Here is a 26467-nt window from a genome sequence, read left to right as displayed (position 1 = left end):
AAGATAGAAAAAAAAAAACACAGGTAGGTGGTATACAATTATGGATGGACGAGCGACTGCCGACACAGAGGTAGCTACAGCCGTGGACTACCGTACTGCGTCTGCTGCTAATATAGACTGGATGATAATGATACAAAAAATATATCTATATATCACTACTGCAGCCGGACAGGTATATATTATAATGACGGACCTGCTGGACACTGTCAGCACTGCAGACTCCTAAAGTAAGCTACTAGTATCAAGAAGATAGAAAAAAAAAACACAGGTAGGTGGTATACAATTATGGATGGACGAGCGACTGCCGACACAGAGGTAGCTACAGCCGTGGACTACCGTACTGCGTCTGCTGCTAATATAGACGGGATGATAATGATATAAAAAATATATATATATCGCTACTGCAGCCGGACAGGTATATATTATAATGACGGACCTGCTGGACACTGTCAGCACTGCAGACTCCTAAAGTAAGCGACTAGTATCAAGAAGATAGAAAAAAAAAACACCACAGGTAGGTGGTATACAATTATGGATGGACGAGCGACTGCCGACACAGAGGTAGCTACAGCCGTGGACTACCGTACTGCATCTGCTGCTAATATAGACGGGATGATAATGATATAAAAAATATATATATATCGCTACTGCAGCCGGACAGGTATATATTATAATGACGGACCTGCTGGACACTGTCAGCACTGCAGACTCCTAAAGTAAGCGACTAGTATCAAGAAGATAGAAAAAAAAAACACCACAGGTAGGTGGTATACAATTATGGATGGACGAGCGACTGCCGACACTGAGGTAGCTACAGCCGTGGACTACCGTACTGCGTCTGCTGCTAATATAGACTGGATGATAATGATATAAAAAATATATATATATATATCACTACTGCATCCGGACAGGTATATATTATATAATTAATGACGGACCTGCTGGACACTGTCAGCAGAATGCGTTTATAGAATAAAAACACCACACGACGAGTGTTTAACTTTTTCAGGCAGACAATCACAATATACTGGTGGTCAGAAAGTGGTCACTGGTCAGTCACACTGGCAGTGGCACTCTGGCAGCAAAAGTGTGCACTGTTAAATAATATGTACTCCTGCTACTGCTCCCCAGTCTCCCCCACAATTAAGCTGTGTGAGCACTGAGCACTCAGCACAGTCAGATATACATAGATGATGCAGCACACTGAGGCTGTGCACAGATATGGTATACTGTTACTGTGTCACTGTGTATCGTTTTTTTTCAGGCAGAGAACGGATTATATTAAATAATAATATAATAAAACTGCACTGGTGGTCACTGGTCAGTCACTAGTAAACTCTGCACTCTCTGAGTACTCCTAAGCTCCAGTAAATCAAGTGTCTCACTCTCACTCTCTCTCTTCTAATCTAAATGGAGAGGACGCCAGCCACGTCCTCTCCCTATGAATCTCAATGCACGTGTGAAAATGGCGGCGACGCGCGGCTCCTTATATAGAATCCGAGTCTCGCGATAGAATCTGAGCCTCGCGAGAATCCGGAATCCGACAGCGGGATGATGACGTTCGGGCGCGCTCGGGTTAACCGAGCAAGGCGGGAGGATCCGAGCCTGCTCGGACCCGTGGGGAAAAAGCTGAAGTTCGGGCGTGTTCGGATTCCGAGGAACCGAACCCGCTCATCACTAACAGTAACACCAACACTTATAACATGTTTGTCCTGCAAAACGGGATTATCCTCTCAGGATCTGGCACATGATGTGCAAATTGTTTTGATTTTCAGCAGATTGCAAGGCAGATCCCTGTTCAACTGCAGGTAGATCCACCTTGGGCGATGTTTTCTCAGACCGTGTCCAGTATAGTTGAACTGGTAATACCTACAGCTTCAATACCAACAGTAGGATACACTATTAACCCATACATGCAGCTCCCTTATTACGGTATATCCACTACAGCTCAGGATACACAGCAAGCTGATAAACTGGGTGTAAATAAATGATCAAATTCACAGGTTACACAGGATGATACATCAGATGATGATAGCTCTATGTACTCTGCTTCATCATATCAAGAACAGGTGGAAGGTATCAGCTCAGTGGATATAGCTGAATTAATTGGAGCAATGAAGGCTATTCTGTCCTTAGAGGATTCAGCAGAGCCAGTGTTAAATACTAAGGCACCTATGTTTAAACGTCCCAAAACAGTTAGGGTCGAGTTTCCAGGATCAGATCAGCTGACGGAAATCATGGAAGAAGCTTGGGCTGCACCCAATAACAAATATAGAATTCCCAGAAAATGGGATTCCAATTACCCTTTTCCAACTGGGAACTGTTTAAAAAGGGAAGTGCCTCCTAAGGTAGATACGCATGTCATTTGATTAGTGCGAAAATGTATATTGCCTTTGCAGTCAACGTCATTGAATGATGTCACAGAAAGGAGAGTGGATGGGTTTTTTAAAACCATATTTTCACTGTCGGGGGTAGTCATAAGGCCATCTATGGCTTCAGCTTGGATGGCAAAAGCAGTAGCTGAATGGGCTGAGGTACTGGAAGATGGGCTTTCAGCACCTACCCATATAGCTCACATGAAACAGGCTGCAGTATTCTTAGAAGAAGCGGCAATAGATTATGGGTACTATTGCTTCTAAAGTATCAGCCTTAACAGTAGCTGCTCGCAGAGCAATCTGGCTGCGCACGTGGAAAGCTGATTCAGAATCGAAAAAGGTTCTGGAATCTTTGCCTTTTGTGGGGAATATTCTGTTTGGTAAGGAATTGACAGATATTCTGGAATCAGAGGCAGAATCCAAGAAGGTCAGGTTTCCTGCCACATATAACCCAGACCTAAGTGTCCGGTTTTTCTGCCATTTTGCAAGGAAAAGCAAAAGGAAAAAGTGATCGTAAGCAGCCCCAATACAATAAGTTTAGAAACATAGAATTTGTCGGCAGATAAGAACCACTTGGCCCATCTAGTCTGCCCCTTATTTTTTATTTTATTTTTTATATTATTTTTTATCACTAACCTTATTTGATCCTTATTTCTTTGTAAGGATATCCTTATGTCTATTCCATGCATGTTTAAATTGCTCTACTGTCTTAGCCTCTACCACCTCTGATGGGAGGCTATTCCACTTGTCCACTACCCTTTCTGTGAAATAATTTTTCCGCAAATTTCCCCTGAACCTCCCCCCCTCCAGTCTCAGTGCATGTCCTCGTGTCCTATTGCTTCTCTTCATTTGGAGAATGTTTCCCTCCTGGACTTTGTTAAAACCCTTCATATATTTGAAAGTTTCTATCATGTCCCCCCTTTCCCTTCTCTGCTCCAAACTATACATATTGAGATTTCTTAGTCTTTCTGGGTATGTTTTGTGGTGTAGGCCATGTACCATTTTAGTTGCCCTCCTTTGTACAGTTTCTAATGTATTAATATCCTTTTGAAGATATGGCCTCCAAAACTGAATACAGTATTCTAGATGAGGCCGTACCAATGACCTATACAGTGGCATTATTACTTCTTTCTTTCTGCTGCTGATTCCTCTCCCAATGCAGCCAAGCATCTGACTAGCCTTCCTCATTGCCTTGTTACATTGCTTACCTGCTTTTAAGTCGTCTGAAATAGTGACTCCTAGATCCCTTTCCTCCTCAGTAGTTTCCAGTATAGTGCCATTAATACTGTATTTAGCTTTAGGATTTTTGAGACCCAAGTGCATGATTTTGCATTTTTTGGCATTAAACTGTAATAAATGCTTTCCTGCCTAAATGCTTTGGAATACAACTGATTTGCCTGAGACAGTGGGCGGGGATATATGGACGAGTCCATTGCATCCTGGGAGGACTGAAAGCTTATGATCGTTTGGTGCCAATCCGCTGTAGCTCCATCATATCCCATTGTTATCCTGTGGAACCTGTGGACATAGGAGAAATACCGTTATCAACGATAAGTTCTTACCATAACGTATATTTCTTCATCAATTTAGCAGGCAAAGGGTCTAGAGGTGATTCCAAGTGTTGAATTTGCATTTTTAACCTGTTGCTGTGAACCCACAACATGCAGTCAAATGAGCTCTCATACAAGCTGCAGAAACAAAATCAGACAGATCGCAGGGACCTTCAGTGGCCAAATCAACAAATTTATATTGACCTATCCGTATAGTATCCCATCTTCCACCTATTGTATCACACCATTCTCCCCAAAATCTCCCTTTTTTTCAAACACACCAAACACATTTTCACTCAGTAAATTGGGATGTATTCCTCCCTTTCTAGAAATAATCCAGCAATCTTATATCCTGAAACCCCCCAAAAACCCTAAAAAAACTTTGTTGACCTTTTGTGTGTCAACCATGCCCACGTCAACCTAATGACCATGTCGACCTTCCATATATGTTGACCTAGACATGTGTCAGCTTTCGGTCAGTGTCGACCTACTTACTGTTGACCTTCAGTCGTCAAACTAGTGACTGACGACCTAAAGACCGGATACCAGTTTAATTAGTTATTTTTAGATTTATATATTATATTTTAAGGCAGTAGTTCCCAAACTTGGTGCCGTGAGGCACTTCCAGAGGTGCTTCAGGTTGGTGGTCCAGCACTAGGGTGCGATGATTCAACAAAGTTTGGGAACCACTGTTATAAGGCAATTCTTTCCTCTGCCACTGTAAATTGTGCGGCAGTATCAGCAAAGATGGTGTTGATGAGCTTCTGATTCAGTGTGGGGCTGAAGGGATCTGCCCACACAGAAGATAAAGCGTGGACAGACAGTCCAGGTGGGGACTGCTGTTAGAGCCCAGGGTGCCTGGAGGCCAGTGGGGGCTATGAAGCCACATTCTTATCCGCAAGAGGCAGGGAGAACTAGAATACTCTGAAACTGTATTTGAGTAGTTGTGGTTGCCAGGCCAAAGCCTGTGGAGATACCTGCAAGAAGCATGCAAGACTTTGAGACTTTGCACACAGACTAGCTGACCCACGCTCTAGCTGGACACAATTCGGCTGTCTAGTCACTGGCCAACTAGCTGGCATCTGTTGCCCCGCCTACAACAGTGTTTTGTCCTCTTCCCAACCACTACAAACCAATTACAGAAAACAAATCAATGACACACATGTGGCGCACCTGTGGGTTTGTGTGCTGTAATAGAAATCCAGAGGGAATGTGACCCTGACTGCAGCCTGTTCATTTGCCAGAAAAAGGAAGTACCAGCTTCCATTCCCAGTACATGTCACCACACCTTGCATTACATTTCTATCTTCTGCAGTGGAAGTACTATATCTAGGCAGATATCTTTGTGATCCATTGGCGTATAATTTCTAGTGAAGATGGCAGAATATCGCAGTGTAAGAGACTCTGAATGAGGCTTGATAGTAGGTACATTCTGCAGTCACTTAGATGGGAGCAGGCTCTTTCAGGAAGACAATGCATCACCCTACAGGTCTGGAGCCACCATATTATGGCTGGAGGAGCATTCCTCTGAGTCTGACATCAGAAATTGGACCCCTCATTTGCCATATCTGAACCCAGTAGCACTCCACTGGGGAATATTATAAATTGTACCTTATTATGGAGAGACATTCAATTTTCTATACACTTATTCCCAACAGATGAATGTAACAGAAGGAATATCTCGGAAGAAAATCTAATTTCATCTTCAGGTTGTAAAATAGAAGATGATGACATCACACAAGATTCTCCTGGAGAAACCCCTACTGCCCTACTCGTACCTCCTGTACCTCACAATGTGCTTGTGTCATGTGGTCCCTCTAATCAGAGGGAATGTTCTGATAACACTGATATTGGGTCATCTTCTACAGCTCTGACAGTAGATAAAATATTTCCCTGTTCTATAGATGACAGATGTTTTACACAGACCGCACAGCTTATAACCAATCATCCAGCTAAGGGAGGTGAGAAACCATTTCCATGTTCGGAGTGTGGGAAATGTTTTACCGATAAATCAAATCTTGTTACACATCAGAGAAGTCACACAGTTGACAAGCCATTTCCATGTTCTGAGTGTGGGAAATGTTTTACACACAACTCACGTCTTGTAGCACATCAGAGAAGTCACACAGGTGAGAGGCCATTTCCATGTTCTGAGTGTGGGAAATGTTTTACACACAAATCAGCTCTTGTTAAACATCAGAGAAGTCACACTGGTGAGAAGCCATTTCCATGTTCTGAGTGTGGGAAATGTTTTACATACAACTCACGTCTTGTTAAACATCAGAGAAGTCACACAGGTGAGAAACCATTTCCATGTTCTGAGTGTGGGAAATGTTTTACCTATAAATCATATCTTGTTACACATCAGAGAAGTCACACAGGTGATAAACCATTTCCATGTTCTGAGTGTGGGAAAAGTTTTACCGATAAATCAAATCTTGTTACACATCAGAGACGTCACACAGTTGACAAGCCATTTCCATGTTCTGAGTGTGGGAAATGTTTTACACACAAGTCACATCTTGTTGCACATCAGAGAAGTCACACAGGTGAGAAGCCATTTCCATGTTCTGAGTGTGGGAAATGTTTTACATACAACTCACGTCTTGTTAAACATCAGAGAAGTCACACAGGTGAGAAACCATTTCCATGTTCTGAGTGTGGGAAATGTTTTACCTATAAATCATATCTTGTTACACATCAGAGAAGTCACACAGGTGATAAACCATTTCCATGTTCTGAGTGTGGGAAAAGTTTTACCGATAAATCAAATCTTGTTACACATCAGAGAAGTCACACAGATGACAAGCCATTTCCATGTTCTGAGTGTGGGAAAAGTTTTACACAGAAGTCACATCTTGTTGCACATCAGAGAAGTCACACAGGTGAGAAACCATTTCCATGTTCTGAGTGTGGGAAATGTTTTAGAGATAAATCATCTGTTGTTAGACATCAGAAACTTCACACACATGAGAATGTGTAACATGACAGTAATCGAATCTTGATAAAACTATACTTTATTAACACTATATAAAATTTGTATATATGCAGATGGAAAGTTATTTATCTTACAAATAAATCTAATTTCTCACATATTTTTTGTTAAAGGGCTGAGCTGGAATGATTTGTGTTATTTCTCTAGCATCCGTAAGGGATATTGGGGACAGAATTAGTGCGATGGGGTATAGATGGGTCCAAAGGAGCAAGTGCACTTTAAAATTCTTCACTGGGTGTGCTGGCTCCTCCCCTCTATGCCCCCTCCTACAGCTCAGTTTAGATAAAGTTCCCTCAGGAGAGGATGCACACTCTAAAGCTCCAGAGTTTTTCTTCATTTTATTTCTAAGTTTTATTTATTTCGGTATGCTTTTTGGGCAACAGCATACCTGTGCTGTGGGAGTTATGGGGGAGACGGTCACCGGCCTCTTGAGGTGAAGAGCCACTTTCCCGCTGCAGGGCCGCCGTCCTGAGGGGCTGTTTGTTCAGCGAGGCATGGATCCTTGGCTGTCGCAGCCGCAGCATGCCACAAACCCTTAACACTGCGTGAAGGTGATCATCAGTGGTGAGTACCAACCAGGGGCCCCGCTAGGGGGCTCCCGCGGTCTAATGTATGGCTGAAGCGCGGGTCAGGCGTTCGAGTCCCTCCTGGGGCGGACCCATTATAGTTCCTGCGTGAGACTGGCTAACTAGAGTGAACCAAGCATTTATGTGAGGTTGTACATGTTAAAGGAGACATGGCCAGTATAAATATACTGCAGTAGCTCCGGCGCCATGTTGGGGGGCGGAGCTACATGAGAGCAGGCTCAGCGGCATTTTGGCGTCTTCCTCTGCATGAGCAGCAGCTGCAGCAGCCTACACAGCTCCTCCAGAACTGCCCCTGTATACACTGGTACCGGGTATAGAGAGGGGGGAGGGGGAGACGCTATCATTGTGCACAATAATCCCCTGAGGTTACACATATATATCAAACGCTGACAACCTCACTGGGGCCGGTCAGTGTTGGGTGCGCTGGAGTCTCTCTTCTCTGTCTCCTCTCACATTCAATAGGGCAGGCTTGTCATATATAATAGGCTGTATTGTGTGTGTATATTATACCTGTTTTTCTAATCACTATGGTAAAATAGAAGTCTTGTAATGCCAGGTTCTCTCCTAGTACATACAGCTCATTATCATGTGAGCAGTGTAGTCAGTCATCTCATGCTGATACTAATGTGGGGGAGAATGCAGAGCCCCCCTGGTTGGGGTCTATAAAAACTATGATGTCTGATATGTCATCTCAGCTCACTGCAACTGCAAACAAGACACAAGAATTGCAACAAGCAGTTACTGCTAAGCGTCCCTCCTGCCTGCTTCACAGAAACCTGCTCTACCAGCACTCCTATCAGATGATACTGATGATATACATGATGATGGGGACCCCATAAGTGGGGATCCCACCCCGATTCAGGGTATTGAACCCCTCGTATTGGATATTGGGGAGGTGTCCAAGCTCCCCCTGGGGGATGCAAATACTCAGCAGTCATTTTTCCTCCCTCAAGAGAAACCAAAAGTCACATTGCCTGATTCCACAGAATTGGATAATTTATTTAAACTAGCCTGGAAGAATCCAGATAAAAAATATCAAGTGACAAAAAGGTTTTTGAATACCTTCCCCTATGCCGCTGAGGGCAGAATGTTTTGGGAATAATCTCCAGCAGTAGACTTCTCAGTCTCTCGCCTTTCTAAATAGGCGGTGCTCCCTGCTCCGGGCTACCTTACGGTAAAGGACCCAGCAGATAGGAAAATAGAGACCACTCTACAATCTATTTACATTGCTGCAGGCGTAGCACAAAGGACGGTCATTGCAGGTTTCTGTATAACACATGCAATCCGTTCCTGGGCTAGTCAAATAAAGGAAGGTCTTTTGGGTGATAGGACCTTAGTCAATACTGTTGCTTTCCTGACTCGCATTCAGGACACGGCAAGAGTCCACTGTGACTCCCTAAAAGAGATTGGCACTATTAATGCTAGAACCATGGCTATGGCTGTGTGCGCACAGAGCCATATGGTTACGTCATTGGATTGCTGATACATGTTACAACTGAGGGCTGAGGCTAACCTGGGGAAGCCTCAGATGTAGGGGCTGACGTGTAGGTGAACCAGGGAGGTAGTATTGGGTTCCTAGACATACCGAGCTCTAGTACCATTTGCCCGAAGGCGTGACCACGACAACGAAGTTGTAAAAAGGTAAAGTCCGTTTTATTGAACACACAGCTTAAGGCCCCTAAAATATGCAAAACGTCACAAAAGATGTGCAGTGGTAAATTACAGTACAGTTCCTAGAAGTGCAGGGGTAATTAGTGCTGTGGCTTGCAGAACAGAATATTAGAGTCCTTGCCAGAACTGGAGATGGTAAGTCCGTATGCCAAAGCTAACCGCTGAGGAGAGGTATTAACTGGTACTGCCCAGCAGATGGTATACAGAGGCTGGAGCAACACAGTTGCAAAGAAGTAGATGGTACTTGGTAATTGCAGAGTGCCGGATGGAACCGGTATGAATGAAAGCTGTGCAGAACTCACTACTGTAGATTTAGAGTCCGTTGGTGAGCATCGATGGACGCTGTGGTTCAGTGGTAGAATGGTCACTGATGCAGGCGATATAGGAATACCGCTGATAACGTTGAAATAAACTGAAGACACTGTGGAGCACCGCTAGCAGAATACCAATGACTCAGGAGCACTGTGGAAAGCTGGTAGGCCATGGTAAGTATGCTGTGGAGTGTGGAGAGCGGTGCTGTAGAAGGGAGAAGTTGAAAACGATACCAGGACACCGCTGGAATCTGGAAGCGAAGCAGGACCATTACTGGAAGCAGGAAGCTGGTGTCTGATCCTGAGACCCAGCAATTTTTGGTTTTCTAGGTTCTGGAACACTGCAGAAGTCAGGCTGCACCGCAGGATGGAAACAGGTGCGGGTCTCTTAGTGGAGGTGAATCACAGTAGCTGGAATACCTGGAGAAACAAGCAGTAGAATCCACAAGCAGGAGAGACATGTGTATAGGTTAGACAACCAAAGCACTGACGATTATCCAGCCCAGGAGCAGGATATTTATACCAGATGGGAAGCAGGCATTGGCTGGATAATTAGGCAGAGTCCAGAGTGCAGCGGATAGGTTGTGAAAGGACATGTGATGAGGAAAAACATGGCTGCGCCCATGTTTGCATTTGGAGGGAAAGTCTGTATATTGCATGTGGTAAACAGCAGTAATGGCGGCGGAGGGCAGGAGACGCCATTCTTTAAAACAGTGTAACTAAACTGTAAGGTTGTCATGACAGCGCTGCGGGATCACAGGGAAGAGACTTGAGGTGAATGTATACAGCGTGCTGCACGCAGACAGCGCAGATGGAATCCTGTTTTGGAACGCTGGGCCAGTCTCGGGAGACACTTGGAAGGTAAATAATGATGTCCAATAACCCAGATCGTGACAATACGGACTCAAAATGTAATGTGGAATCTGTTCCCTTCACAGGTGAATGGCTCTCTGGAGGTGACCTAGACACCTGGATTTCTAAAGCCACGTTTCTTCCTTCAGGTGCCCCTCCTGCTAGACGTACCTATCCAGGACCGTCTGCTCAGTCCTTTCGGTCCCGCAGATTTCGATCCAGAGCCAGAGGAGCCTCCAACGCAGCGAGAGGCTACAGAGGAATACCTAGAAAACCAGCAGTTGCTGGGTCTCAGGACCAGAACGCCAGTTCTGCTTCCGCAAAATCTTCAGCATGACTGTACCCGCCCACCCCAGGGAGATCTCGTGGTGGGAGCTCGGCTACATCACTTCAGTCACATCTGGGATGGTTCTTGCCAAGATGCTTGGGTAAGGGACTTTATCTCTCAGGGCTACAAGCTGGAGTTCGACGGTACTCCTCCCCAATGATTTTTCAAATCAGGCTTACCAGTTTTGGTAAGTAGGCATGGTACGCTACTACTGGCCATAGAGAAGTTGGTACAGTCCCAGGTCATTGTCCCAGTACCACTACTGCAATAAGGACAGGGTTACAACTCCAGTCTGTTTGTAGTACCGAAACCAGACGGGTCTGTGAGACCCATTCTGAATCTGAAATCCTTGAATCCTTACCTGAAGGTTTTCAAATTCAAGATGGAATCTTTGAGGGCGGTAATCGCAGGCCTGGAACCACAGGAATTCCTACTGTCCCTTGATATCAAGGACGCTTACCTACATATCCCAATTTGGACTCCTCATCAGGCCTATCTGTGATTTGCCCTGCTGAATGATCACTACCGATTTCTGGCATTAACCTTCGGCCTGTCTACAGCTCCGAGAGTGTTCCCGAAGGTGATGGTGGAAATGATGTTTCAGCTTAGGGTCCAGGGAGTCAATGTGATTCCATACCTGGACGATCTCCTGATAAAAGCAAGCTCCACATAGATCGCACTATCCAACTTCTGTCTAACCACGGGTGGATCCTCAATCTACAGAAGTCCCACCTGGAACCGTCTCAGCGGCTCCTGTTTCTGGGCATGCTACTGGATACTGTAGCACAGTAAGTGTTCCTCCCCAAGGACAAAGCGAGAACACTCCAGGAAATGGTTTGCATGGTACTCAGACCTGCTCGAGTCTCTGTCCGTCTTTGCAAAAAATTATTGGGAAAGATGGTGGCCTCCTGCGAGGCGATACAGTATGGAAGGTTCCACGCCAGACCCTTCCAATTGGACATCCTGTACAAATGGTCCGGTTCCCATCTTCAGATGCACCGGATGATTCAGCTGTCACCCCGAGCCAGGATTTCACTCCTGTGGCTACAGTCTTCCAAACTCCTGAAAGGCCGAAACTTCGGGATTCAGGATTGGATCCTCCTCACGACAGATGCGAGTCTACGAGGATGGGGAGCTATCACCCAAGGGGCGCAGTTCCAGGGCAGGAGGCCCTTCTTCCAATCAACATTCTGGAACTTCGGGCTATCCACAATGCTCTACTTCAGGGGTCTCCTCTACTAAGGGATCGGGCAATCCAGGTGCAGTTGGACAACGCCACGGCAGTGGCATACATCAATCGACAAGGAGGGACAAAAAGCAGGGCCAGAATGCGAGAAGTGTCAAGAATACTCCTCTGGGCAGAAAAACATGCAAGAGCGCTGTCCGCAATCTTCATTCCGGGAGTGGACAACTGGGAGGCAGACTTCCTAAGTCACCACGACCTCCACCCAGGGGAGTGGGGACTACACACACAGGTGTTCCAACTGATCATCGACAGGTGGGGTTGCCCACAGATCAACTTGATGGCCTAACGTCTCAACAAGAAGCTTTGCTGCTATTGCTCACGAACCAGGGACCCTCAGGCGAGCGCAGTGTATGCGCTGACTTCGCCTTGGTCATACTGGCTGGTCTACCTGTTTCCTCTGATTCCTCTGATCCCAATGGTGCTCAAGCGGATCAGACATCAAACAGTGGAAGCAATCTTGATTAGCCCCGAAGAGCATGGCTGCGGCTCTACTGGACATGTCCATACAGGACCCTTGGCCTCTACAACTAAGAAGGGATCTTCTTCAACAAGGACCGTTCGTCTACCCGAACTTATGGCAGCTTCGTTTGACGGCATGGAAGTTAAACGGAACATCCTAGGTCACAAAGGGATTTACAAAAAGGTCATTGCCACTATGGTACAAGCCAGAAAACCTGTGACGTCAAAACACTATCATCATATCTGGCGGAGATATGTCTCTTGGTGCGAGGAACGCACATATCCCTCTGCGGAATTCCACTTAGGAAGGTTCCTCTGTTTCCTGCAGGCTGGAGTGGATAAGGGCTTACTTCTGGGATCCATTAAGGTCCAGATTTCAGCTCTTTCCACCTTCTTCCAGAAGAAGTTGGCTCTCTTGCCGGAAGTTCAGACCTTCTTGCAAGGGGTGCTTCATATACAACCTCCCTTTGTGCCCCTTACGGCACCTTGGGATCTGGATGTTATGTTACGCTTTCTACAGTTTTCCTGGTTTGAACCTCTGACGATGGTAGAGGATAAATACCTCTCGTGGAAAACTGTGATGTTACTGGCCCTGGCTTCTGCTAGGCATGTCTCAGAATTGGGGGCCTTGTTGTGCAAAAGTCAGTACTTGCTCTTTTACAAGAACAGAGCAGAGCTCAGGACTCAACAGCAGTTCCTGCCGAAGGTGGTCTCCGCGTTTCACTTGAATCAACCTATTGTGATTCCATCCAGTTCTGACACAGCTTCTAGTCCGGAGGCATTGGATGCTGTACGAGCCTTGCAGATCTATGTCAAGAGGACGGCTCGGGTCAGGAAGACGGTTTCCTTGTTCGTGCTGTATGATGCATGAAAAAAGGGGTTGCCCTGCTTCAAAGCAGTCCATTGCTCATTGGATTAAGCTTACTATCCAACAGGCTTATGCATCAGCAGCCTTACCGGTTCCACAGTCTCTGAAAGCCCACTATATTAGATTGGTGAGCTCTTCCTGGGCGGCTGCCCATGGAGTCTTGGCCCTACAACTATGTCGAGCTTCTACCTGGTCGGGGACTAAAACCTTTGTGAAGTTCTACAAATTTGATATCCTGACGAAAGAGGATACCCAGTTTGGGCAGACTGTGCTGCAGTTGTTTCCACCCGTTCCTGCAGCTTTAGAACATCTTCATCGTACTAATTCTGTCCCCAATATCCCTTATGAATGCTAGAGAAAATAGGATCAGAATCAGCTTTATTGGCCAGGTGTACTCACGTACACTAGGAATTCTTTGTGGTACAATGCATCGCCAAGCAGCAACATGGAGGAAAAACGTAGCATACATCACAAACATTACACATATGAGTTCATACTGCACATATGCAACTGTACAGTAGACATATTATACATTTAAGACTAAAAACTAAGGCTGCTTGGCAGAGCAGCACCGAGGCAGCCATCCGCGGCGCCAAGTAGAACTCACACAATGCACATAATACAGAAGATTTAAGTATTACATCAAAAGATAAACCACACAGACAAAGACACAGAAAGAATAATGCATGATTGGTGTAGGCATTTTGAGTAATAACCTCCAGGGGTTGTGTATTCCACCCTCACAAGGCACCAGGTGCGGCAGCCATCTTAGGCGCACTGCGTAGGATTACCCAGGGTGGAATAGTCCACCCCTAGAAGAGAACACAAAATGGGGAGATTGCAGAGTCCTTAAGTTCAGAGTAGGGTTCCAATAAAAACATCAGGAGTATTGGAACGCACAGCTGTGCATGGTTGAAGTTACAGATATACTATGGGAAATTGACCCAACTACAGCTGAGGCAAATGTCCCACTAATCAAAGGTGTTACATTACACAGTGTTTGACTAAACAAACACCAGCCCAGTCAACCTTAATTAAATATGCAGCACTGACCAAGCTTTGAAACACAGGTATTTTAAATCACAAACAAAAGCATAAATCACAAAACTGTCTAACAAATGATTTGAACATACATTTGGAATATAGATGATTTTAATATACCTACCGGTAAATCCTTTTCTCGTAGTCCATAAGGGATATTGGGCGCCCGCCTCTGTGCGGAGACTTTCTGCAGGTTCTCTGTTATGTGTTCCTGTTCAGCTGTTGCTGTTAATGTTGCCAGACCTTGCTGGCTAAGTTATGTATTGGTGTGCTGGTGTTTAACTCTCACCACACCTGTTGTTATGTTCCTTCTCTCAAGTATGTCATTCTCCTTCGGGCACTGTTACCTATAACTGAGCTGTAGGAGGAGGCATAGAGGGGAGGAGCCAGCACACCCAGTGGAAGAATTTTAGAGTGCACTTGCTCCTCTGGACCCGTCTATACCCCATCCTACTAATTCTGTCCTCAATATCCCTTATGGACTACGAGAAAAGGATTTACTGGTAGGTATATTTAAATCCTATTTCTTTCTTTCTGTCTATTGGAGGATTCAGAATTTCCATTAGGTATAGGGTGTGCGATTTAGACATAGAAGGTGTTGCGTCCACACTAGCGCCCATTGACAGAGTCACAGGTGCAATAATATGCGAATACTACTTTCAGCCTTCCTCTTGTGCAGTAGTGTGTGCCGGATAGTGTAAGCCCTGAGATGTCCATTATCTGTGCCTTAATCACAGTAGCACAGCAGGTGGTTCTGAGTTACCCCATACCTTACTGGGGTTATATTATGGGTTGCAGCCCCCAATATCGGTTCCAGGTATTAAAATTAATTATTTCCTAAATTGCATGTGTACATATGTAATTTATGCGATTACATGTCCATGCGGCAAACAATATGTTGTCCGCACGACACGTACTCTCCACATAAGGTATATGGAGCACAGAAGAAATGTTATAAGGAAAGCAAAACACCCATTGTCGAGTCATGTGGTAAACTGTCAGGGTACAGATTTTAAGAATATCAATATGTTGGCTGTGGAACAAATGAAAACGACTAAACGGGGAGGTGATAGATACAGTGTGCTGTGTAGACGGGAAGCATACTGGATCTTTAGGATGGATACCCTGACGCCTGGTGGATTAAATTATACTGTGGAGCTTAGTGGTATATAATTATGCATATAGGGTAGCATTATGTTTTTGTAACCTAATGCGTAGCTATTAGGGATGATATATTATATAGTTAGGCTAATAGATGGTAGTGGTGTGTTCCTCGGATCTGATCTATATACATGGATGTGTGTATGGATAAAATGAACCTATATAACTTTTAGGATGGAGTGGCGGGAGAAAGTTAGGAACTGATCATTTAAAAATATTAGATATAGTATGGTGTGGTTAAGACTATATGTCTATTGACATTATACCATATATATATAGTCTATAGGTGAAAGGAGAGTGAACCAACTAAACAATTAATGATGGATTGTGACTTAGTGAATATGGATTTATCTGTGTCTCTATTTCTATTTTTATTTTATGTTTTATTTTTTTATTATTATTAGTATTTTTATTTTTATCTTCATATTATATATATTTTATATTTTTTATTTTTAATATTAATATTAGTTAAATTGTAGTGTAGCGCTCAGTCCTAGCTTTATGTTTGGTTGCCTGAATGAAAGTGATATTTTCTATAGACGTGCTTGGGTTACGTATATTCAATGGGTATTGGATATTTCCAATAGTGTATATTACCACTAAATGCTTATGTTTCCATAAATAAAGTGTCCACATGCAAATCAATAAAGATAATGTCGATTTATTATTGTCAAAATTCCTCCAAAGGAGAGTTGAGAGTATTTCTTTGTCTTTATGTATACTGAGTGTGTGTTACAGCTTGCGGCGTCCCGCACAGCTGCTGACACTAATGATTGTTCAAGTCCGTGTTGAAAAAAATTATATAAAGGGAAGAAAATTCTGAAAATATAAAAATTGGCAAAAAGCTAGAAAAAACAACAAAAGCAAAAACAAAAATAAACACAAGGGCCCAGTCGTGGGTTTCTTCACGGTTTGGGGTGTCTGGGGTTAATCAGGGAAAAGTCGGTCGCTCCGGACTGGTCTTTTCTCTCTAAACTCCGCTTCTCATAGCTTGTCCTGGTTCAGACACGCCTGGAAGCCGGAGGGTTCGAGAGGCTGACCTGTCTAGGGTGAAGGGGAAACTCCGTCAGTGCTCAACGGAGCGACTTCAGGAGTGACCCCTGCCGCATACGGAGACTCACCTTCTGTTTCCTTCAGTTCCCCCGTCGCACCTCGTCACCGACTTCTTCTCTTGGATTCTCTTCTGTTGCTAGGCAGCGTGGTTGGTTTCTGGGTTTCCCCGATCACGTGACCGGGACTCTGCTCCGTATTGTGCGCTTGTTGTGGTATAAGTCTGTTTCGGTTTTTAGATTGCAGTGTTAGCTCCAACGCGTTTCAGCCTCTAGGGCCTTCCTCTGGGAGAAGTGGATAACTGGAATAGTGTTTTCCAGGTTTATAAGGGCACATATTGTGACGTCATAGGTCACGTGATTAGAGTTCCTGCTTGTCATTGGTCTCCTTGTTTCTGACCAGTGTGTTAGTGTCACACTTGCCAGATGTGCTTTCTGTTGTTTTTCAATATCAATAAGGGTTGTATGGATATGGTATTTGTACAGAGAAAAATTGCATTTGTGCAGAGAAGGTTAAACATATGGGAAGTATTTTAGTCGCAGATAGTAACAGTTTGATAGTTGGTGTGTGTAATGTGAGGATCAGGTTCTGATCGTGGTGATTTGATTGTAAATACAGTTAAAGGTATAATTGATGTAGTCAATATATACCTCCTACAGCTATTAATATTGTTTTTATGTATGTGCATTCACTCTTACTATGGTCTAGAGTAGTAGTACGTGTGCAGCAGCTTATTGTTTTAATGTCCTATATCTTCTTGCTACATATAAAAGTATATTTGTTTATACATGTATATTTTTATTTGATACATAAATAATGGTCGTTGAAGCCAGAGAATATATATGTTGTAGTGGGAGGATGCAGCTTAAATAGCTGCATAAATTAGATGAGCTACACTGGTATGGAACGCATAGAATCCCGTAAACGAGAGTGCGGGAATGTAGTCAAAACGAGTCATGAACCGCAACAATTTATACGCATGCGCGAATCGAGCGGCGCAAGATATAAAAAAGCCCTGAGTATCTGTAGTATAACTATAGACACTGATGAAGCCGCTGACGAAACTTTAAGCGGAGAAACGCGTCTGTCATAACTACTGCAAGGAGTATTGGATATGCCAAGTAAGTGCCGGCCGGCCAGAGACAGCTACCTTATATGCAAAGGATTGGACATCTCACCTACTATCCATCACACGGTGGACTCCGGATAAGGCTATTTTTTGAAGCGATATCCGGGAGAGGTATTTAAGCACATGCAAAGCCGTAAATTAACACGTAGTTGACCAATCCTATGGCTCTGATGAGCGTGGACTTTGAATAATTATAAAGCTGGAAATAACATCCAATACCAGTTTATAGTATACGGGGAAACTCTGTGCAGAGACTGCTTTATAAATTGTGCAGTCAACTGCCACCTGGAAGGGAAAAAGGAGGCTTGTTAAATAGCTATACAGGCACTAAATTCCAAACATCCGCTACTATTGTAACGGGCTGCTAAAAAAGGTTACAATTGTGACAATAGGGTTGTATGAGATAGCTTAGATTAAGTGTTTAGCTGCATGCTTTTATATATAATTAGGATTGTGCAATATTCTCTGGCTGGCAAAACAAGATAGCAATATGGTATGAATGATATGAAGTATACATTTTAATTATATCTAATGAGAAATATTGTGTACCTGAATGTTTTATATGGGTTATTAAAAACATTATTTTAATGTGAATGTGCCAGCGCTGTCCTTGTATTTCTCTGACGTCCTAGTGGATGCTGGGAACTCCGTAAGGACCATGGGGAATAGACGGGCTCCGCAGGAGACTGGGCACACTAAAAGAAAGATTAGGTCCTATCTGGTGTGCACTGGCTCCTCCCTCTATGCCCCTCCTCCAGATCTCAGTTAGAATATGTGCCCGGCCAGAGCTGGATGCACCTAGTGTGCTCTCCTGAGCTTGCTAGAAAAGAAAGAATTTGTTAGGGTTTTTATTTTCAGTGAGATCTGCTGGCAACAGACTCACTGCTACGTGGGACTGAGGGGAGAAGAAGCGAACCTACCTGCTTGCAGCTAGCTTGTACTTAAGGCTACTGGACACCATTAGCTCCAGAGGGATCGAACACAGGGCCCGACCTCGATCGTCCGTTCCCGGAGCCGCGCTGCCGTCCCCCTTGCAGAGCCAGAAGACAGAAGACACGACGAAAACGGCGGCTGAAGACTCCTGTCTTCATTAAGGTAGCGCACAGCACTGCAGCTGTGCGCCATTGCTCCCACAGCACACCACACACTCCGGTCACTGGTGGGTGCAGGGCGCTGGGGGGGGGGGGGGCGCCCTGGGCAGAAATTAGATTACCTTTTGGCAATAAAAACACACATAATACAGTCTAGCACTGTATATGTGTAAAAAAAACCGCCATTAAAGTACATAAAAGGACAGAAGCCCGCCGCTGAGGGGGTCGAGCCTTCTTCCTCAGCATACCGGCGCCATTTTCTCTTCACAGCTCAGCTGGAAGGAAGCTCCCAGGCTCTCCCCTGCAGTATCCTGGTACACAAAGGGTGAAAAGAGAGGGGGGGGGGGGGCACATAAATTTAGGCGCAGAATTTGTATATACAGCAGCTACTGGGTAAACACTGAGTTGTAGTGTAATACATGGGTTATATAGCGCTGGGGTGTGTGCTGGCATACTCTCTCTCTGTCTCTCCAAAGGGCCTGGTGGGGCAACTGTCTTCAAATAGAGCATCCCCTGTGTGTGTGGTGTTGGTACGCGTGTGTCGACATGTCTGAGGTAAAAGGCTCCTCTAAGGAGGTGATAGAGCGGATATGTGTGTGGGAGGGTGTTTCCGTCGACAACGCTGACACCTGTTTGGATATGTGTAAGTGCTGAGGTAAAATTATTGCACAAAAGGTTAGGGAACAGAAAGGAAATCTACCCTGGTCTGTCCCTATGTCACAGAGACCTTCAGAGTCTCTCTATGCTCACTATCCAAAATAACAAACACTGGTATCGACACGCAGTTTAACTCCACTGTCGACTACGATAATGCAAAGTTACAGCCAAGAGGGCTAAAAAAATATTCAATATATGATTATTGGAATAAAAGATGATTTGCATATCACTGATGACTCATCTGTCCCTGACACGAGAGTACACATGTTAAGGGTAAGAATGCTGAGGTAAATTTCCCTCCTCTCATGAGGAAAAAGAGCGAGAATCTCCAGACAAGAGACGGCAGCTTCCCACAAAAGAATTCTCAGGCTGTATCCTTTCCCCACTAGGGCCAGGATGTGTTGAGAATCTTCCCCTTGGGTGTCCTGTTTGCACTAGCTATTCTCAGGGATCCTGCAGATAGTGTGCACATTCTAGTATACTACCCAGACCGGCGATTGTGTCGGCATGGGTTTATAGCGCTGTGGCAGCGTGGACAGGTACCTTATCAGCAGAGATTGAGACCCTAGTATGCATATAAATATATTAAGATGCTGTCTTAAGTGATAGATATATAATTATAAAGCATGCCCAAAGGGACATGAGTATACTGGGTCCTAGAGTCAATGCTATGTCGATTTCTGCTTGACGTGTCCTGTAGAATATACAATGGACAGATGATGCCGACTTAAGAGGCATATGGAAGGCTGAGGATTGTGTGGAGAAAGGATCTCGGGCCTGGTCTCCACAGCTATAGTGGGTAATTCTGCTAGTTTGCCCTATATTCCTGCACAACCTAGGAAAGCACGACATTATTAAATGCAGCTTTTCAAAAAAAGAAACAAGAAAGTCTGAGGTGCGTCCTTTCTTGTCAGAGCCGGGGGCAGAGGAAAGAAGCTGTACAACACAGCTAGTCTCCAGGAACAGAAGTCCTCCCCGACCTCTACAAAAATCCACTGCATGTCGCTGGGGCTCCACAGGCGGAGCTAGGCCCGGTGGAGACACGCCATCGTAAGTTCAGCCACAAGTGGGTTCACTCCCTGTTAGATCCCTGGGCAATAGAAATTTTGTCGCAGGGATACAGGCTGGACTGTGAGAAGATGCCCCCTCACCAATGGCCCGGTGGGCTTCCCCCCAAGAGAGGGAGCCAGTGTTAACTGCAATTCGCAAATTGTATCTTCAACAGGTGGTGGTCAAGGGTCCCCTCCTTCAACAAGAGGGTGTTATTATTCGACCATGTTGTAATCCCGAAACCAGGCGGTTCGGTTAGACCCATATTGAATTAAAATTCCTGAACATATACCTGAAAAGGTTCAAGTTCAAGATGGAATCGCTAAGAGCGGTCATTGCAAGCCTGAAAAGGGGGAGACTTTATCGTGAATCAGGACATAAGGGATGCATACCTTCATGTCCCCATTTATCCACCTCATCAGGCGTACCTCAGAATTGCGGTACGGGATTGTCATTACCAATTTCACCAAGGTAATGGCGGATATGATGGTGCTCCTGCGGAAGCAAGGTGTCACTATTATCACGTACTTGGACGATCTCCTCATAAAAGCGAGATCAAGAGAGCAGTTGCTGGACAGTGTATCACTTTCTCTGGAAGTGAAACGGCAACACGACTGGATTCTATATATTCCGAAGTCACAGTTGGTTCCTACAGCTCATCTGCCTCGCCTAGGCATGATCCTAGACACAGACCAGAAAAGGGTTTATCTCCCGATAAAGAGAGCTCAGGAGCTCATGACACTGGTCAGGAATCTATTGAAAACCAAAACAGGTGTCAGTGCATCACTGCACTCGAGTCCTGGGAAGATTGGTGGCATCATACGAGGCCATCCCCTTCGGCTGGTTCCATGCAAGGACAATGGAACTTACTGGACAAGTGGTCCGGATCACATCTTCAGATGCATCGGTTAATCACCCTATCCCCCAGGGCCAGGGTGTCTCTCCTGTGGTGGCTGCGGAGTGCTCACCTTCTCGAGGGCCGCAGATTCGGCATTCAGGACTGGGTCCTGGTGACCACGGATGCAAGCCTCCGAGGGTGGGGGGCAGTTACACAGGGAAGAAAATTCCAAGGTTTGTGGTCAAGTCAACAGACTTGCCTTCACATCAATATCCTGGAACTAAGGGCCATATACAACGCCCTAAGTCAAGCGGAGTTCCTGCTTCGCGACCAACCGGTTCTGATCCAGTCAGACCGCAGGGGCTCATGTAAACCGCCAAGGGAGCACAAGGAGCAGGGTGGCGAGGGTAGAAGCCACCAGAATTCTTTGCTGGGCGGAGAAGCAAGTAAGCGCACTTTCAGCAGTGTTCATTCCGGGAGTGGACAACTGGGAAGCAGACTTCCTCAGCAGGCACGACCTCCACCTGGGAAAGTGGTGACTTCATCAGGAAGTCTTCACGCAGTTTTGCAAATTGATGGAACTGCCTCAGGTGGACTAGATGGCGTCCCACCTCAATAATAAGATTAAAAAAAAAAAGGTTTTAAGCCGGGTCAAGGGACTCTCAGGCGATAGCTGTGGTCGCACTGGTGACACCGTGGGTGTTCCAGTCGGTCTATGTATTCCCTCCTCTTCCTCTCAGACCCAAGGGCTGAGAATTGTAATAAAAGGGGGAGTGTGAACAATATTCTTTGCTCCGGATTGGCCAAGAAGGACTCGGTACCCGGAACTGCAAGAAATGCTCTCAGAGGACCTATGGCCTCTGCCTCTCAGACAGGACATGTTGCAACAGTGGCCCTGTCTGTTCCAAGACTTACCGCAGCTGCGTTTGACGGCATGGCGGTTGAACGCCGGATCCTAGCGGAAAAGGGCATTCCGGATGCAGTTATTCCTACGCTGATAAAGGCTACGAAAGACGTGACAGCAAGACTTTTTCACTGTATATGGCGAAAATAGGTTGCTTGGTGTGTGTCCGGGAAGGCCCTACAGAGGAATTCCAGCGGCGTCGATTCCTGCACTTCCTACAGTCAGGAGTGACTATGGGCCTAAAATTAGGATCCATAAAGGTCAAGATTTCGGCCCTATCCCTTTTTCTCTCAAAAAGAACTGGCTTCACTGCCTGAAGTTCAGACGTTGTTACAGGGGTGCTGCATATTCAGCCTCCATTTGTGCCACCAGTGGCACCTTGGGATCTTAACGTTGTGTTGGATTCCTAAAATCCCACTGGTTTGAGCCACTTAAGACCGTGGAACTTAAATATCTCACGTGGAAAGTGGTCATGCTTTTGGCCTTAGGTTGGGCTAGGCGTGTGTCAGAATTGGCGGCTTTGTCATGTAAAAGCCCCTATCTGATCTTCCATATGGAAAGGGCAGAATGGAGGACTCGTCCCCAATTTCTCCCTAAGGTAGTATCATCGTTTCATTTGAACCAACCTATTGTGGTGCCTGCGGCTACTAGGGACTTAGAGGATTCCAAGTTGCTGGACGTAGTCCGAGCTTTGAAAATTTATGTTTCCAGAACGGAGCGGACTATTGCTCGCTGGATCTGTAGCAAGATTCAGCAGGCTCATTCTGTGTCTGGATTGCCGCATCCGAAATCAGTAGAAGCCCATTCCACAAGGAAGGTGGGCTCTTCTTGGGCGGCTGCCCGAGGGGTCTTGGCATTACAGCTTTGCCGAGCTGCTACTTGGTCGGGTTCAAACACGTTTGCAAAATTCTACAAGTTTGATACCCTGGCTAAGGAGGACCTTGAGTTTGCTCATTCGGTGCTGCAGAGTCATCCGCACTCTCCCGCCCGTTTGGGAGCTTTGGTATAATCCCCATGGTCCTTACGGAGTTCCCAGCATCCACTAGGACGTCAGAGAAAATAAGAATTTACTCACCGGTAATTCTATTTCTCGTAGTCCGTAGTGGATGCTGGGAGCCCGTCCCAAGTGCGGACTATCTGCAATACATGTATATAGTTATTGCTTAACTAAAGGGTCATTGTTATGAGCCATCTGTTGAATGAGGCTCAGTTGTTGTTCATACTGTTAACTGGGTATAGTATCACGAGTTGTACGGTGTGATTGGTGTGGCTGGTATGAGTCTTACCCGGGATTCCAAATCCTTTCATTGTAATGTCAGCTCTTCCGGGCACAGTTTCCTTAACTGAGGTCTGGAGGAGGGCATAGAGGGAGTAGCCAGTGCACACCAGATAGGACCTAATCTTTCTTTTAGTGTGCCCAGTCTCCTGCCGAGCCCGTCTATTCCCCATGGTCCTTACGGAGTTCCCAGCATCCACTACGGACTACGAGAAATAGAATTACCGGTGAGTAAATTCTTATTTTTTTGTATGTTGTTGTTCAGGCTGTGAACCCAGCCTTTTGGACATAGCAGCAGGCGTGTTCACTACAACAATAGTGCCGGATTCTGTACATATATCTTTTTTAGGTATTGAGCCTCTTAGCACCAAGTACTCACTGTCCCCTACCCCAGATATGGGTCCCTTGGTAGCCCCAGCCTGACCCTGGTCCCGATGCTGAGGAGCGAAGCAGATAGGCCACACAGACTCTGCCCCCTGGAGCCATTTTCCCCTCCCTGTATGTCACCAGCCTCATCCTGTGCCCAGCAGTGATAGGCCCTGGTTCCCCGGTCACAGATCACATGAGCAGAGCACCGTCCGGCAAGTGATACGCCCTGGTTCCCCGGTCACAGATCACATGAGCAGAGCACCGTCCGGCTAGTGATAGGCCCTGGTTCCCCAGTCACAGATCACATGAGCAGACACCGTCCGGCAAGTGATAGGCCCTGGTTCCCCGGTCACAGATCACATGAGCAGAGCACCGTCCGGCTCAGGTTAGGAAGGCGCCATTGGATGATGTGAGGGTTACGTAATAGTGGACATGCATGCGTTTGGAAGACCACGGCATCTAACGGTGAGTATCCGTCCCGGACCACCTCTCTGACAATCTTCCTGCGTTAGGCGCTGCGTCTTCTTTTTTTAGTTGTGAGCGTCGTTGCCCGGTGACTGTAGTTGCCTGGCAATGACACATGTGCGCAATGCGTACGCTGCGCATGCGCAGTTCTGACCCGTTCGCACCGCAGCGAAGAACTGGAATATTGTTATATTGTCCTTTGTTATACTTTTAGATTTTTTTTTAAAATGACTTATATAACCGTTTACTGGAAGTCATTTACAAAGATGCAAAATTGTGAGCCCATGGAGGGGGGGCAAACACATTTAGTTATGCAGGTACGTTATTGGGTAGGTAAAGATATTTCTTCAGGGGTGATAAACTGTGTTTCTCATGGGAGGAGCTAAGTGGGCCCATCCTGGTATTGCTCCTTCAGATGAAAATTAGATGTTATTTTCCTGTTGAGGTGTTTTAAGTGAGTTTTGGTTTAGCGGGTGTACAATATACCTTCCAGCTGCCCCAATTTAGAAAGAATTGCATCTGGGCTGGGTTTGTATGGATCAAGAGTTGGACTTATTTGTCCTGGTTCTGTATGTATCAGTGTTAGGAGGTATACCCATGTATAGACCAAGCCAGTGGCTACCAAATTTCTCGAATTACGATGACCTAGAATCTCAGCTTTTTTTAAGCCCCCCCCCCCAGCCTAGATGTTTCTTATTAAGATAATCAACAAACATTATTAAATTAAGTAAAATATTTTTATCTGCCATCCTTCAGTTCAGTTATGAGGTGGTCGACGCCGTTGTACTTTTGTTTGTCCATGCATTTAATGATTGGCAGCTGCCTGCACTGGTTTTGCCTAACATTGACCATAAATAATTTGATTTGGGACTGCGCCACCAACTTCCGAGAGCCAGGAACTAGCACAGTGACTGTATGTATCAAACGTCCAGAGCCAGGAACTGAAACAGTAACTGAATGCACCAACTACCCTGAGCCAGGATATAGATATTGGTCCCAGTAGAAGCCTGTTGTGGGGATTCTTCCAATCTGGACACCCTAGGACAGGCTTTTCCAACCTCGGTCCTCAAGGCACACTAAGAGTGCAGATGTTAGTGATATCCAGGCTTCAGCACAGATAATTAAATCAAAATAACTAATGTACTGATAAGGTCCCCTGTGCTCAACAATGGATATCACTATAACTTACTGATAGTGTGCCTTGGGGAGCGAGGTTAGAAATGCCTCCCTAGGATCTACTTTCTTCTGCCAAAAATTTCAAGCAGGTAACACAACAGAGTCTATTTTCTTATGGTGGGCTCATCCTGGACACCTGGATGTCATCTGACTAGAAATGGCACTTCACACTGCTGGAAGGTACATACTGTAACATTATAGTTGGGGCTTGTCCATCTCTATACAGACATAGTTCTAGAAGTCTTAGAATCAATACTAACCCAGGTTCTAAGATCTGTAGTGTTTCCCACACGTTGTGTTCTTAACCTATTTCCTTCATTAAACAATGACTATTTCTAATAAAATTCTGTCAAAAATATCTGCCAGATAAATGATTAATAGCGGATATTGTTCACTTTGGTCACCTTCCTTTAAAGTTGTTCCGTATTTGCAGCACAATGGGAGGATTCATTTAGGTGCAAGCAGCTTCCAGGGGTGTGTGAGTTACCAATGCAACCAGACGTAAGTGCTGGCAATCACCCTCAAACTCGCTCCCCCCACAGCCTCTTCTAGTGCCAGACACATTTCTCTGACGTCCTAAGTGGATGCTGAGGACTCCGTCAGGACCATGGGGATTAGCGGCTCCGCAGGAGACAGGGCACAAAAATAAAAGCTTTAGGACTAGGTGGTGTGCACTGGCTCCTCCCCCTATGACCCTCCTCCAAGCCTCAGTTAGGTTTTTGTGCCCGGCCGAGAAGGGTGCAATCTAGGTAGCTCTCCTGAGCTGCTTGGAATAAAAGTATAGACTTAGGTTTTTTTATTTTCAATGAGTCCTGCTGGCAACAGGCTCACTGCATCGAGGGACTAAGGGGAGAAGAAGCGAACTCACCTGCGTGCAGAGTGGATTGGGCTTCTTGGCTACTGGACATTAGCTCCAGAGGGACGATCACAGGCCCAGCCATGGATGGGTCCCGGAGCCGCGCCGCCGGCCCCCTTACAGATGCTGAAGACAGAAAAGGTCCAGAAATCGGCGGCAGAA

The 26467-nt window shown here is 45.6% G+C and overlaps 1 protein-coding gene across 1 annotated transcript in view; it reads left to right on the top strand.

The window, feature by feature from the left end:
- Positions 1-26467, top strand: part of LOC135054534 (zinc finger protein 850-like) — a 234762-nt gene that overhangs the window by 61756 nt on the left and 146539 nt on the right. Inside the window, exon 8 of the mRNA XM_063957677.1 lies at positions 5887-6902. Within this exon, the coding sequence (XP_063813747.1) occupies positions 5887-6902 (1016 nt within the window). The remainder of the gene's footprint in view (positions 1-5886; positions 6903-26467) is intronic.

This window comes from Pseudophryne corroboree, chromosome 3 (genome assembly GCF_028390025.1).
Source record: "Pseudophryne corroboree isolate aPseCor3 chromosome 3, aPseCor3.hap2, whole genome shotgun sequence".
In the NCBI taxonomy this organism is placed as follows: domain Eukaryota; kingdom Metazoa; phylum Chordata; class Amphibia; order Anura; family Myobatrachidae; genus Pseudophryne; species Pseudophryne corroboree.
Note: the sequence above shows the minus strand (reverse complement) of the source record. Positions and strands in the feature narration are given on the sequence as shown.